Source organism: Anarhichas minor, unplaced genomic scaffold (genome assembly GCF_050575085.1).
Source record: "Anarhichas minor isolate MPS153535 unplaced genomic scaffold, ASM5057508v1 ptg000123l, whole genome shotgun sequence".
NCBI lineage: Eukaryota > Metazoa > Chordata > Actinopteri > Perciformes > Anarhichadidae > Anarhichas > Anarhichas minor.
The window spans coordinates 502,501-517,500 of NW_027466569.1; the positions used below are offsets into that span (position 1 = coordinate 502,501).

General features: G+C 38.5%; 1 protein-coding gene across 1 annotated transcript in view; it reads left to right on the forward strand.

The window, feature by feature from the left end:
• Positions 1 to 15,000, forward strand: part of fhod1 (formin homology 2 domain containing 1) — a 44,385-nt gene that overhangs the window by 20,477 nt on the left and 8,908 nt on the right. Inside the window, exons 13-18 of the mRNA XM_076083159.1 lie at positions 5,354 to 5,505; positions 5,600 to 5,656; positions 6,388 to 6,519; positions 7,226 to 7,377; positions 8,528 to 9,097; positions 9,547 to 9,702. Of these exons, the coding sequence (XP_075939274.1) occupies positions 5,354 to 5,505; positions 5,600 to 5,656; positions 6,388 to 6,519; positions 7,226 to 7,377; positions 8,528 to 9,097; positions 9,547 to 9,702 (1,219 nt within the window). The remainder of the gene's footprint in view (positions 1 to 5,353; positions 5,506 to 5,599; positions 5,657 to 6,387; positions 6,520 to 7,225; positions 7,378 to 8,527; positions 9,098 to 9,546; positions 9,703 to 15,000) is intronic.

The window sequence follows — 15,000 nt, forward strand, 5'->3', positions numbered from 1 at the left end:
TGGTTTATTTTCACATTATATCTGGATCTTTTCTGGTTTATCTTCACATTATATCTGGATCTTTTCTGGTTTATCTTTAGATTATATCTGGATCTTTTCTGGTTTATCTTTAGATTATATCTGGATCTTTTCTGGTTTATCTTTAGATTATATCTGGATCTTTTCTGGTTTATCTTCACATTATATCTGGATCTTTTCTGGTTTATCTTTAGATTATATCTGGATCTTTTCTGGTTTATCTTTAGATTATATCTGGATCTTTTCTGGTTTATCTTCACATTATATCTGGATCTTTTCTGGTTTATCTTTAGATTATATCTGGATCTTTTCTGGTTTATCTTCACATTATATCTGGATCTTTTCTGGTTTATCTTCACATTATATCTGGATCTTTTCTGGTTTATCTTTAGATTATATCTGGATCTTTTCTGGTTTATCTTTAGATTATATCTGGATCTTTTCTGGTTTATTTTTAGATTATATCTGGATCTTTTCTGGTTTATCTTCACATTATATCTGGATCTTTTCTGGTTTATCTTTAGATTATATCTGGATCTTTTCTGGTTTATCTTCACATTATATCTGGATCTTTTCTGGTTTATCTTCACATTATATCTGGATCTTTTCTGGTTTATCTTTAGATTATATCTGGATCTTTTCTGGTTTATTTTTAGATTATATCTGGATCTTTTCTGGTTTATCTTTAGATTATATCTGGATCTTTTCTGGTTTATTTTCACATTATATCTGGATCTTTTCTGGTTTATCTTCACATTATATCTGGATCTTTTCTGGTTTATCTTTAGATTATATCTGGATCTTTTCTGGTTTATCTTTAGATTATATCTGGATCTTTTCTGGTTTATCTTCACATTATATCTGGATATTTTCTGGTTTATCTTCACATTATATCTGGATCTTTTCTGGTTTATCTTTAGATTATATCTGGATCTTTTCTGGTTTATCTTTAGATTATATCTGGATCTTTTCTGGTTTATCTTCACATTATATCTGGATCTTTTCTGGTTTATCTTTAGATTATATCTGGATCTTTTCTGGTTTATCTTTAGATTATATCTGGATCTTTTCTGGTTTATCTTCACATTATATCTGGATCTTTTCTGGTTTATCTTTAGATTATATCTGGATCTTTTCTGGTTTATCTTTAGATTATATCTGGATCTTTTCTGGTTTATCTTCACATTATATCTGGATCTTTTCTGGTTTATCTTTAGATTATATCTGGATCTTTTCTGGTTTATCTTTAGATTATATCTGGATCTTTTCTGCTTTATTTTTAGATTATATCTGGATCTTTTCTGGTTTATCTTTAGATTATATCTGGATCTTTTCTGGTTTATCTTTAGATTATATCTGGATCTTTTCTGGGTTAGGGTTTCTGGTTTATTTTTCAGTAATTGTATGTTTTAGATTTTCAGTTTCATAGAATCATTGAAGAAGGTCTGTCTCTCTATCATAACATTATGAATAGCATAATGTTGTCCCTCTAATTTCCTCCTCCGTCTTTTCTCTCCTCTCCTCTCCTTCCTCCCTCCCCCAGCTCTGGGGAGGCTGACTCACTCTTCTGGTAAGTACACGCCTCCTCTTCTTCCTCTTCCTCTTGCTGTGTGAATACTTATGATTTTGAATCTTCAGATGTTAAAGTTAATTTAGTTTATATAGATCACTTATTTTAGTCATGGATCTCCAGTAAAGAGTTCAAGTGTTGATTTTAAAGTTTCATGTTCATGAATCAAGAAAACAAACTTAAATGTTGAAACAGTCTGAAGCAACAAGAGTTTACCCGTTGAGAACATTACTGGGAGGTTGAGAACATTACTGGGAGGTTGAACATTCTGTAAACTAAAAGATTTGGCTGCTAAATATTTACTCAAAAGTATATTTTTACGACTTCCTGTTTCTAAACATTTGAAAATGAATCGTCCTTCTTTATCAAATCCCATGAAATGTAAATACTGTTTTTATCCGTTGTTTCTTTAACTGGTCCTTTGACTGGTTCTTTGACTGGTTCTTTGACTGGTTCTTTGACTGGTTCTTTAAGTGGTCCTTTGACTGGTTCTTTAAGTGGTCCTTTGACTGGTCTTTTGACTGCTCCTTTATGCGACCCGTTTTCAGTGGGTCGTGGGCCTTTGACTGACAAAAAAAAAAATGTGATTTTATTTTGAAGGGCATTTTTTATGCAGCGGAATCATTCCAGCATTTACGGCACTTGTTCAGCGGTGCAGGAAAAACACCGACCAATGCGTTGGGAATCACATCACGTGATGCAGCTCATCCAATCAAATATGGTAATTCTGACGAGTTTCCTGACTTGAGTGAGATGTACACACACCGTGACACACGGGGGAGAGACGAGGAGAGAGACAGCAGAGCAGGACTATTGAGTTGTGAAAGTCAAATCATAGGACGATTTCCAAAAGAGAAAATTGGCCAGAGAGACCAGGGTCATAGAGGTGAATTCTTCCAACACTAAATTCTCTTTTTAGAGGATGAGAAAAATATAATCTTGTGGCCTTTTCACTTCATCCTGAATGAACTGAATTTAACCTTCTGGTACCTAGCCCTATTTTTAGCCCTCTGCTCGAAAATTGCATACCCATACTCAAGAGAGTCCCCAGCTCTAACTACAAGGTCTATTTTAATAATTTTTATGCTAGAATACTGGAAACACTTGTGAGATGTGTTGAATTGTGTAAATATTGTGTATATGTTACTGGTTAATAACTGATACACTTATGGCACAGCTCAAATTGAAACATTTCTAGGTTCGCATGAAAAAAAGCACTTGTATTGAACATTTGTTTATTAAATAATGCAGCTGCAAGCCTAAAACTACGCCACAGACATAGAACACGTTTTACATGTCCCCACAACATATTTTACTTCGATTGAGTGAAGCAGGCCAGCATAAATGGTCATAAAAATCAAAATTTTGATTTTCGGAACCAGCTGTTGCATTGCTGTATACTAATTTTATATACTATATAACTAAATATTAACTATATATTCACTTTTCTTATCACTAAGAGTGTTCAATAATCCTAATAAATGAGTTTGACACCATTTTGAATAATTTTGAGCAGTTATGATGTGTCATATCTGTCATTCATAACAATAAATGGCTCATAATGTGTGTCATGTGACCCTGGTAAGGCCGCTTTACTCGTGTGAGACATTTTTAGATGCGGGATAGTCCAGCGGGAGCCATGCGGGGGTGTTTGATCGTATCCGGGTCTGTTTACTGACTAAAAATCGCAAAATACTGGGTGAACCCCCCTCTCTACATGGATTGCTCCACCCCACAGAATCGTCTGCCATTTTGTGATTCATTCCGCCAGCGCATTGATCTCACTCACAGACTCGCAGCAGAACATGGCGGGCAGAGCTGTGCAAAAATCGGCTGGAATAAATCTGTTTTTCATCGTCAAAATGTAATTTTTTTTATTTATTTATTTATTTTTTTTTTTTTTTTACCCAATTGTTTTTTCTCGTGACCTGTGGCTGATGTTGGCATGCATACCCATAACTTTTGAACGGTTTGAAAGAGAGTAATTTGGACGCCGCTGTGCATTTCTGGGTCGAATCGTGCCCCTCCTGCATGTGTTCATCCGCCATGTGCGATCCTGCTCCGTGATGAGAGAGCCATAGAGAGAGCATAGGTCGTCGATTTTTGGCCAAAATTGTGGCAAATCTTCTAGATATCTTCCAGATATGATATTAGTTCATGTATAATTGTGTTTGCAGTGTTTACAATGGCTGGTATGATGATGTTGCTCAGATGTTTCCCGTTAATTCGATATTTAATATGTCTGGAGCAATAATCATATTTCTTTATGAAAAATGCTTTCTACGACACGCTGAATGCTGCACACTCTAAAACAGCCCCCCGTGAGGGGCTCTCGGGTCCAACGGGTTTTAAAGCAGTGGTTCTCAACTGGTCTGGCTGCGGGACCCACCATCACCCCTTAATGACAAGCCACGACCCAAATTATATATATATATTTATTTATTTATTTTCAGGAAGTCTAGTAGTAGTAACGTCTCTGTGTAGTAAACAACTTACAAATCAAATAAAGAAAGTACACATCAATTATATTTTCATATTATTCTAATTTTTCAAATTTAACTGGATGGATTATAAATAATGCATAGAAATACATAAATAAATGTTCTTCTCATTTCAAGTAAAATAACAGCTGGATTAAAAAATAAATTTCGTAACGAAATTAATTTTAGAAAAATTATTTTCACTGAAATGCCCTACAGCTTTAAGTGGTCCTTTGACTGGTTCTCTAAGTGGTTATTTGACTGGTCCTTTGACTGGTTCTCTAAGTGGTCCCTCTCACGAGGACACAGTGGCAGAACTCAGACTTTAACATCGAAACTGATATAAATACTTAAATTAAAGTAAACATGTGGTTTTGACCACAAATCAAAACTTTTATTAAAATTATTATTATTCTGACACTGTCTGCAGCACTGATATCACTTCATTATTTGTTTGTTCTGAGGAACCAAACAAAACGTGTGTGTGTGTGTGTGTGTCTCTGCAGCTCAGATGACTGTAATGTAAATCCAGACAAACCGGTTCTGAGGAGGTTTCAGTAAGTACAGCTGCACCCCCACTGCATGCTGGGAGCTGGAGGGAGGATGGCTGGGCTCTGCTGCTTCTGTGTGTGTGTGTGTGTTGCTGGTGGCTCTGGTCCTTATAGTTCCTGATTGCTGGGTGGAGTCTAATCTCTGGTCCTTTTTGTTCCTGATTGCTGGGTGGAGTCTAATTTCTGGTCTTTATAGTTCCTGATTGCTGGGTGGAGTCTAATCTCTGGTCCTTATAGTTCCTGATTGCTGGGTGGAGTCTAATCTCTGGTCCTTATAGTTCCTGATTGCTGGGTGGAGTCTAATCTCTGGTCTTTATAGTTCCTGATTGCTGGATGGAGTCTAATCTCTGGTCTTTATAGTTCCTGATTGCTGGGTGGAGACTAATCTCTGGTGTTTAATCTGCCTGCAGCTGTTTTTTTTTTTTTTTGGTTTTTTTGCAGACCTCTAAATAAAAGTATTCATTCTTAATGTTTCTCATGTTCAGACTCAAACCGTCAACATGTCGGTCCGTCCCTCAACACGGTCTCACTTCCTGTCTGCGTCTCATTGGTTCCTACTGAAGACGTCTTAAAAACATTTAAAGGAGCTCTATGAGACACTTGTTTCTGGTTTGAGTCTGAACATGAAGACACATGATATTAATAAAATCAATAAGTGATGATGATGATGATGATGAAGCAGCGTGTCGGCAATGTTTGCTCCGTCTCACCTGGTTTCCTGCCCCCCTCTACAGAGACACCTTCCTACGCAGCCTGGCAGCCACTCAGTGGGAGAAGAAGAGAATAAGTAAACACCTCAGCCAGTCCAGGCTGTCCTTGTCTGATGACATCATCACCCCGACTCTGCAGTCTGCTGAGGAGGGCAGCAGTGACCCGAGTGAAGAACGTAAATATGTTCATTCATGACATCACGTTCACGTCTCCTTAAAGGGACAGGCCCTCGTTTTCATCTTCTTCTTCTCTTGTGTCTTTGTCGGTAGTCTCCACCTCCGGCAGTTTGGACACCAACAGACACTCAGAGTCCCAGAATGCCCCAGGTGAGACTTCAGTTACCCACAATCCTCAGTGTCTGTTCACTTGTGTCTCTGCTGATGAAGAATCATCTCTGTGGTGTTGAAGCGCCACCTGGTGGATGTCAGCGGTCACTGCTGTCCTCGTTCAGTCAGTGGACAGAAAACTGTCTTTAATACTATAGTATTACTATTACTATATAATTACTCTATGAATACTGTATGAATCTAATTCAATCAAACGGTTTTTCGATAAATGGATATTTTATAAAGTGTGTCGTATATTTTACATAAAGATGTTCTGATTCCATGTTTACTTCCCGATTACTGAATTTGTTTTATCTGCAGATACGAGAACCGAAACAAACAATACCACTAAAAACAAATGTACATCATTTAAAATATCTTTTCTAGATCAGTTAGTTTGTTCTGAAGGCCACATTCTGGTTTATTAGCAGTGAAAGCTGCCTTTTGTTCAAACCATCATCTCTGATTTGATCTTATTAGCTCACCAGCATTCAAAATATGCTTTTCAGTGTGAATTCTTGTATTAATATTATTACACAGTGACGTGAGGAGACTCTGGACCTGCAGCAGCTCTCAGTGACTTTTCTCTCTCTGAATAAAAGAGATAAAATAGATTTTATATTTAAGATGATTCTCTGAAAGGAGACGTTAACCAATGAGTCAGCTGCTGCTTTTATTCTGAAGGATGTCCCTCAGACTTCCTGTCACCATGTGATCCTCTGTGTCTACAGCGAGCAGTACTCTCCCCACCGACAAGAAGTTTCTGTTGGACATGTTGTACTCCAAGACCTCCGGCTCAGTACCTCTGAGCTCCACCGCTGCTGCTCCCAACACCAACGAAGAAGAAGCCCACTTCCTGACCGGTGAGATCAGACGGCTCACTGGTCTGTAGTAGTACTGTAGTACTCTATAAACTATAAATACATGAATGTAGTTTTAGGGATGGAGTAAAACTATGTTTACAGAAGGCCTGTCCAATTTACAGTTACCATTGATGGAGCAAGTATTCAGATCCTTTACTGCAGTCAAAGTACTAATACCACACTGTAAAAATACGTTGTTAAAGTAGTAATACCACACAGTACAAATACTCTGTTACAGTCAAAGTACTAATACCACATTATTAACGTTACATCAGGATCCAGCAGATGTGTTTTACAGTAAAAACATCTTCAACCATTAATTGATTGAGCTGTGTGTTTATGTCTTCTATACAAACATTTCAATCTATAAAATAACTGAAGTTATCAGACAAAGTGTAGATGAAAAAGTACACGGTTTCCCTCTGAGATGTACTCAAGTAAGTAACTACTTCCGTGTCTATTGTTGTCTGACCACTGTGGATTAATAACGTTTTCTAATCTGATACATTTATACTTTAGTACAGTACTTGAGTAAATGTACTCGGTTACTTTCCACCTCTGTAATTTACTGCTTTATCTCCTTGAGTTTCTTTTTGTACAAAGTTGATAAAGTTAATAATTTTTAAATAATGTGTAAAAGTCTGAAGTGTCTTTGTGTAGCTGGTTCTGTAGTCCGAGAGAGACCTCCTGTGTGTTCTCCTCTCAGGTGGTCGTGGTCGTGTGTTAGAGCGTCTCTCCAGCTTCGGAGCGAGCTCAGTAGAGCCGTCCAATGAGAGCAGAGCCTCCCGCAGGGCGGAGCTAGAGGGGCTGGAAGGCTCTGCCCAGGCGGCGCTGGCCCGACTCGCTGAAGAACAACAGGTCCGAATGTTTCAGGTTCTTCTGTCTGCATGTGGATCTTCTCCTGAAGCCCCGCCCCCTTACTGTTTACTTATAATGACCAATAACTAAGAGAGGAGTTAGAGATGATTTAATGCATAATACAGCAGTGATGCCTCTAGTGGACACTAAGAGAATAACATGTATTATCTCTATAATACAGCAGTGATGCCTCTAGTGGACACTAAGAGAATAACATGTATTATCTCTATAATACAGCAGTGATGCCTCTAGTGGACACTAAGAGAATAACATGTATTATCTCTATAATACAGCAGTGATGCCTCTAGTGGACATCAGGAGAATAACATGTATTATCTCTATAATACAGCAGTGATGCCTCTAGTGGACATCAGGAGAATAACATGTATTATCTCTATAATACAGTAGTGATGCCTCTAGTGGACACTAGGAGAATAACATGTAGTATCTCTATAATACAGCAGTGATGCCTCTAGTGGACACCAGGAGAATAACATGTATTATCTCTATAATACAGCAGTGATGCCTCTAGTGGACATCAGGAGAATAACATGTATTATCTCTATAATACAGCAGTGATGCCTCTAGTGGACACCAGGAGAATAACATGTATTATCTCTATAATACAGCAGTGGTGCCTCTAGTGGACATCAGGAGAATAACATGTATTATCTCTATAATACAGTAGTGATGCCTCTAGTGGACACCAGGAGAATAACATGTATTATCTCTATAATACAGCAGTGATGCCTCTAGTGGACACCAGGAGAATAACATGTATTATCTCTATAATACAGTAGTGATGCCTCTAGTGGACATCAGGAGAATAACATGTATTATCTCTATAATACAGCAGTGATGCCTCTAGTGGACACCAGGAGAATAACATGTATTATCTCTATAATACAGCAGTGATGCCTCTAGTGGACACCAGGAGAATAACATGTATTATCTCTATAATACAGCGCTGATGCCTCTAGTGGACAACAGGAGAATAACATTTAGGCTCCACAGTTTATAAAAGACTAATTAAAGAAGCTGATGTTCAACTTCAAAAGTTAAAAATAAACTCAAACCATCACCAAAAGTTTCTGACTGTTTCCTGTTGACCTCACTGTGACCTCACTGTCACCTGATCGTCCTCCATCAGACCCGTCACCTTAGGCAGCAGAGCAGCGTGGACGTTGAGACTCACGCTCGGCGTCTGGAGACGACCCCGATGACCCCCCTGGGTCCCGGAGGCCCCACCGATGCCTGGGACCAGCTGCAGCCGAGCGCCGCCGCTCTGCGCATCAAAGACCTAGACTTCTCCGACCTGCTGGACGAGGAGGACATCGATGTCCTGGACATGGACTCCTTCGACTCCTCTTCCTCCTGCTTCTCTGGCGTCCCACCTCCTCCTCCTCCCCCCCCGGGCCTGGGTGGTCCTCCTCCTCCTCCTCCTCCTCCTCCTCCACTACCAGGGGGTCTAGCCCCTCCTCCTCCTCCTCCCCTTCCTCCCGGTGCCCCTCCTCCTCCCCCCCCCTCATCCTCCTCTTCTCAGAAGGAGAAGAAGAAGACGGTGAAGTTGTTCTGGAGGGAGCTGAAGCAGGCCGACGGGCCTCAGCGGTGTCGGTTCGGTCGTGGGACGGTGTGGGCGTCTCTGGACAAAGTGTCCATGGACACGTCCCGACTGGAGCACCTGTTTGAGTCCAAAGCCAAGGAACTGTCCGCCATAAAGGTAACAAGGTTTCAGCTGGAGAACAGATGCATTGTGGGAAGCTGATCAAACAGCTGATATCTCATCACAGATAAATCGTTATCTAAGGGTTTGTTGGGGTCGTGAGGTCTTCTTCATACAAACGGCTGGAAGACAATTATTTTCTTAGAATATATAGTCGACCAATTTCTCAACATTTTATTCATTAATGTGAAAGAAAGCTAAATGAAAAGTTTGGATTATTATTTAAGATATAAATATATCAGGGTAAGAGCAGATTAAATAACAATAAAGTCAAAGACCTAACTCTTACTAGTTTTTAACTGTTATTAACTATTATTAGTAGTGTTATTAGTACTGTTATTAACTGTTAAAGATAGTGTTATGAATAGTTTTATTAACTGTTAACTATAATTAGTACTGTTATTAACTGTTATTGATACAGTTATTAATCTGATGTCTCGTTGCAGAAAGGACCTGAGACAAAGAGGTCTGAGATTCTGGTTCTGGACTCAAAGAGGAGCAACGCCATCAACATCGGTATGACTGTTCTGCCGGCCGTCCACGTCATCAAGACCGCCATCCTCAACTTTGACGAGTTCGCCATCAGCAAGGAGGGGATAGAGGTAAAGAGCACTTCCTGTCAGGGGACAGAGGTAAAGAGCACTTCCTGTCAGGGGACAGAGGTAAAGAGCACTTCCTGTCAGGGGACAGTCCCCCCTCATTGTTCATCAGTCATGTGATTGGCTACAGAAACCGTTCAACTATCAAAATGTTCAGCTCTTTCAGCAGAGGGGTGCTATGACTTTTCATATTTCTAACCTTTAAACTTTATGAATTATTAAGCTTTTTGCAAATTTTTTTTTGAATGGGTTTCTATGGAGAAAATGTTCAAATCCTCTTCAACTTTCAAATCCTTCTACTTCCTCATACTTTCAGCTACAGACACCATTTAAACTTTCAAATGTTGAGAAAACCCTGATCTATTGCCGCATTATTCAGCTTTTTGATATCTTTTATACTTTTTGAACTGCAGCAGTTTAACTTTTATGGTTTTTCTGCTCTTATAATGGGTGTGTATTGCGCAGCTTAGAGTGCGTGATGTCACCGCTAGAGTGAAGAGCAGCTTGAGATTCTTGTGAAAAAAACATTTGTCTTTTGCCACTGTGTCCACAATCTTCACTCTTCATGCATAATTTCTGGATGTAGAAGTAGCTAATCTTGTCCTTGTCGTAGACAAATGACTGTGGAATCCCACAGATTTACACATTTGGCACAGAAGCCTGTAATTGAGAGGAAAACCAACTTTCTGCTCCATAGAGACCAATGTTAAATTTTGCTTCAAAAACATCTTCCACAGAACACGGGACCCCATTTCTAAATCGCCAGTTCAGCCACATATTTTACACTACAGACACAATTTTTACAGGATCTGTTCTTCAACTCATCCTTCCTCTCATTTATTAATATCGGAGCAATAGGAGCTACGGTTATGGGAGTTTTGAGGATTTGTTTGAGAGGTGTTTCCCTGTTTAATCTCCATGAAAAGGCTGCAAGGACACAGGTGTTTCTGATTAAGCTCATTAGTGATGTTGATAAACACACAGACTCACAGACACACACGCACTCCTCTCTCTCTCTCTCTCTCTCTCTCTCTCTCTCTCTCTCTCTCTCTCTCTCTCTGTGTCTCTCATACAGTCATTCAGGTCTTAGAGCTTTTTTTACAGGACCCCCCCCCCCCCCCCCCACACACACACACACCCCATTTTAAAATAAAAGCCGCACACACATGATTTAGAGATATACGTGATGCAGCTCAGCCAATCAAATATGGGTATTCTGATAAGTTTCCTGATTCGAGTGACATTAACACACACCGCGACACAAGAGGGAGAGACGAGGAAAGACATGGCAGAGCAGGACAATAGTCATGTAAGCTGTAAATGATAAAACAGGATAATCTCCAAATGAGAAAGATTGCCAGAGAGATCAGAGTCTCTCTCTCTCTCTCTCTCTCTCTCTCTCTCTCATACAGTCATTCAGGTCTTAGAGATTTTAAGAGGACTCCCCCCCCCCCCCCCCCCCCCCCCCACAGACACACACCCCATTTTAAAGTAAAGGCCCCACAAAATTAATTCTAACTTAAATGCTTGTGATGAAGCCTGTCATTTAATAACCTGTTTATGTTTATCTAAGATTATGATTATGTCTCCTCCACCCCCCCCCCCGCCCACACCCCATTTCAAAATAAAAGCCCCAAAGAGTGAATTCTAACTGAAATGCTTGTGATGAAGCCTGTCATTTAATAACCTGTTTGTGTTTATCTAACATTATGAGTCCATCTTCTCTCCCCTTCTCCCCTTCTCCCCCCCACACCCCATTTCAAAATAAAAGCCCCACAGAGTGAAATATAACTGAAATGCTTGTGATGAAGCCTGTCATTTAATAACCTGTTTATGTGTCAAACATTATGATTATGTCTCCTCTCCCCCTCTCTCCCCCACCCAGCCCCACCCTTTCAAAATAAAAGCCTCATGGAGTAACTGTATTTAATAAACATTAAGCTGAAAATTAGGCTTTTTTGTTGAAGTAATGAATGCTCTTACTAATACTGCGACAACTACTACTATTGCTGCTAATATTTCTAGTATTACTACTACTACTACTGCTGCTACTACTACTTCTACTACAACTTTTGCTGTTGCTACGATTACTACTGCTATTACTGCTACCATCAATATTATTACTACCACTACTGCTATTACTACCACTACTACTATTACTTATACTACAACTGCTATTCATGCTACTACCAGTACTAATACTACTACAGCTATTAGTATGACTGCTACTAGTACTACTACTACTGCTATTACTGCTACTTCAAATACTGCCATTACTATTACTACTACTACTACTTATACTACTACTGTTATATTAAATACTACGACCACTACTACAGCTATTACTACTACTACCGATACTACTACTTCTTCTAAATACTAATACTTCTACTACTAATGATACTTCTACTACAACTACAACTTCTAGTACTACTAATACTACAAATATCACTACTGCTGACATTTTTTAAGCCACAGAAACCGTTCGAATATCAAAATGTTCAGCTCTTTCAGGAGAGGGGTGCTTTGACTTTTCATATTTGTAATCTTTTAACTTTTTGAAATATTAAGCTATTTGCAATTTTCTTTTGAATGGGATCTCTATGGAGAAAATCTTCAAATCCTGTTAAACTTCTTCAACTTTCAAAGCCTTCTTCTTCTCATACTTTCAGCTACATATGACTTCATATTTGTAATCTTTCAACTTTTTGAATTATTAAGCTTTTTGCAATTTTTTAAAAATTGGATATCTATTTTCAGCAATGTTTTTGAGATTCATTTCAGCTTTCAGCATTCCAACGCATTTTCAGTAGGAAATGCATTTTCTAGTTGTTGGAATGCTGTTAAGCATTCCAACTATTGTTCTTCGAATCTTTATTCAACTTCACTCAACTATTTCTTCCGTACATTTTTTGAAACTCTTCTTCTTCTTCATTTTTTAAGCTACAGAAACCGTTCAACTATCAAAATGTTCAGCTCTTTCAGCTCATGGGTGCTATATCTCTTCATATTTATAATCTTTAAACTTTTTAAATTATTAAGCTTTTTGCAATTTTTATTTTCAATGGGATGTCTATGGAGACATTTTTCAAATCCTCTTAAACTTCTTCAACTTTCAAATCCTTCTACTTCCTCATACGTTCAGCTACAGACACCATTTAAACTTTAAAATGTTTAGAAAACCCTGATCTATTGCCACATGATTCAGCTTTTTGATATCTTTTACACTTTTTGAACTGCAGCAATTTAACTTTTATGATTTTTTCAGTCCTTTTCTGACTTTATAATGGGTGTGTATTGCGCAGCTTAGAGTGCGTGATGTCACCGCTAGAGTGAAGAGCAGCTTGAGATTCTTGTGAAAAAAAGATTTGTCTTTTGCCACTGTGTCCACAATCTTCACTCTTCATGCATAATTTCTGGATGTAGAAGTAGCTAATCTTGTCCTTGTCGTAGACAAATGACTGTGGAATCCCACAGATTTACACATTTGGCTCAAGGAGCCGCAGAGCGACATGAACTCCAACAAACTGCTCCATTAGACTCCATGTTAAATCTGACCACTCATTTCTCAAAGAAAGCAGACGGTACCAGTTTTGTATATTGCTCTGCAGCTCACATTTTTAACACCACAAACATAAAAAACACATTACCGCGTTCGGCAGAGTCTTATCTTTCTCACGGTATCCATATTGGCACTCAGACTCCCGCTTTTTGTTAAAAGGGGCTTTGTTCAAAATCACTGTTTACTGTAATGTTTCTTAATCAGTCTGCCTCTAACACCAGGTGCGTCGTCACCATGGCAACCAGTTACACACGCACGCAGGCTCTCTCTCTCTCTCTCTCTCTGTCTCTCTCTCTCTCTCTGTCTCTCTCTCTCTCTCATACAGTCATTCAGGTCTAATAGATTTTAAGAGGACTTTCCACCCCCCCACCCCATTTCAAAATAAAAGCCCCAGAGAGTGAACTCTACCTGAAATGCTTGTGATGAAACCTGTCATTTAATAACCTCTGTTTATGTGTGTCAAACATTATGATTATGTCTCTTCTCCCCCCCCAGTCCCACCCTTTCAAAATAAAAGCCCCACAGAGTGAAATCTAACTGGAATGCTTTTGATGAAGACTGTCATTTAATAACCTGTGTTTCATACATTCTGATTCTGTCTCCTCTCCTTTCTCCCCCACCCAGCCCCACTCTTTCAAAATAAAAGCCTCATGGATTAACTGTATTTAAACGTTAAGCTCAAAATTAGGCTTTTTTGTTGAAAAACTTAATGCTCTGACTAATACTGCGACAACTACTACTGCTGCTGCTAATTTAGTATTACTACTACTACTACTACTGCTACTACTTCTACTTTAACTTTTGCTGTTGCTAATATTACTACTACTACTACTGCTACTGCTATTACTGCTACCATCAATATTATTACTACCACCACTGCTATTACTACCACTACTACTATTACTTATACTACAACTGCTACTACTACTACTGCTTTTCATGCTACTACAAGTAGTATTACTACTACGGCTATTAGTACAACTGCTACTAGTACTACTACTACTGCTACTTCTTCTACTGCCATTACTATTACTACTATAACTACTTCTACTACTATTGTTATATTAAATACTACGACCAATACTAAAACTATTACTACGACTACTGATACTACTACTTCTACTACTTCTTCTAATTACTAATACTTCTACTACTACCAATACAACTACAACTTCTACTACAACTTCTACTACTACAAATATCACTACAGGACAAGAGGGATGCTTTGACTTTTCATATTTGTAATCTTTTAACTTTTTTGAAATATTAAGCTATTTGCAATTTTCTGTTGAATGGGATCTCTATGGAGAAAATCTTCAAATCCTGTTATACTTCTTCAACTTTCAAAGCCTTCTTCTCCCTCATACATTCAGTTACAGACACCATAGTTAGACATTTCAACTAGAAGGGTTTTCAGCAGTGCAGTTTAAATGCTTTCGGGCTTCAACATTTTTCAGACGGGTAGTCTCCCATTTCTTAATTTTCAGCAATATCTTTACAATTAATTTCAGCTTTCAGCATTCCAACGCATTTTCAGCAGGAAATGCATTTTCTAGTTCTTCTTTATATTATTATATTTCTTCCGTCCCCTGTTTTTTGAAACTCTTCCTCTTCTTCATTTTTTAAGCTACAGAAACCGTTCAACTATCAAAATGTTCAGCTCTTTAAGGACATGTGTGCTATATCTCTTCATATTTCTATCTCTTATGCTTTTTGAATTATTAAGCTTTTTGCAACAT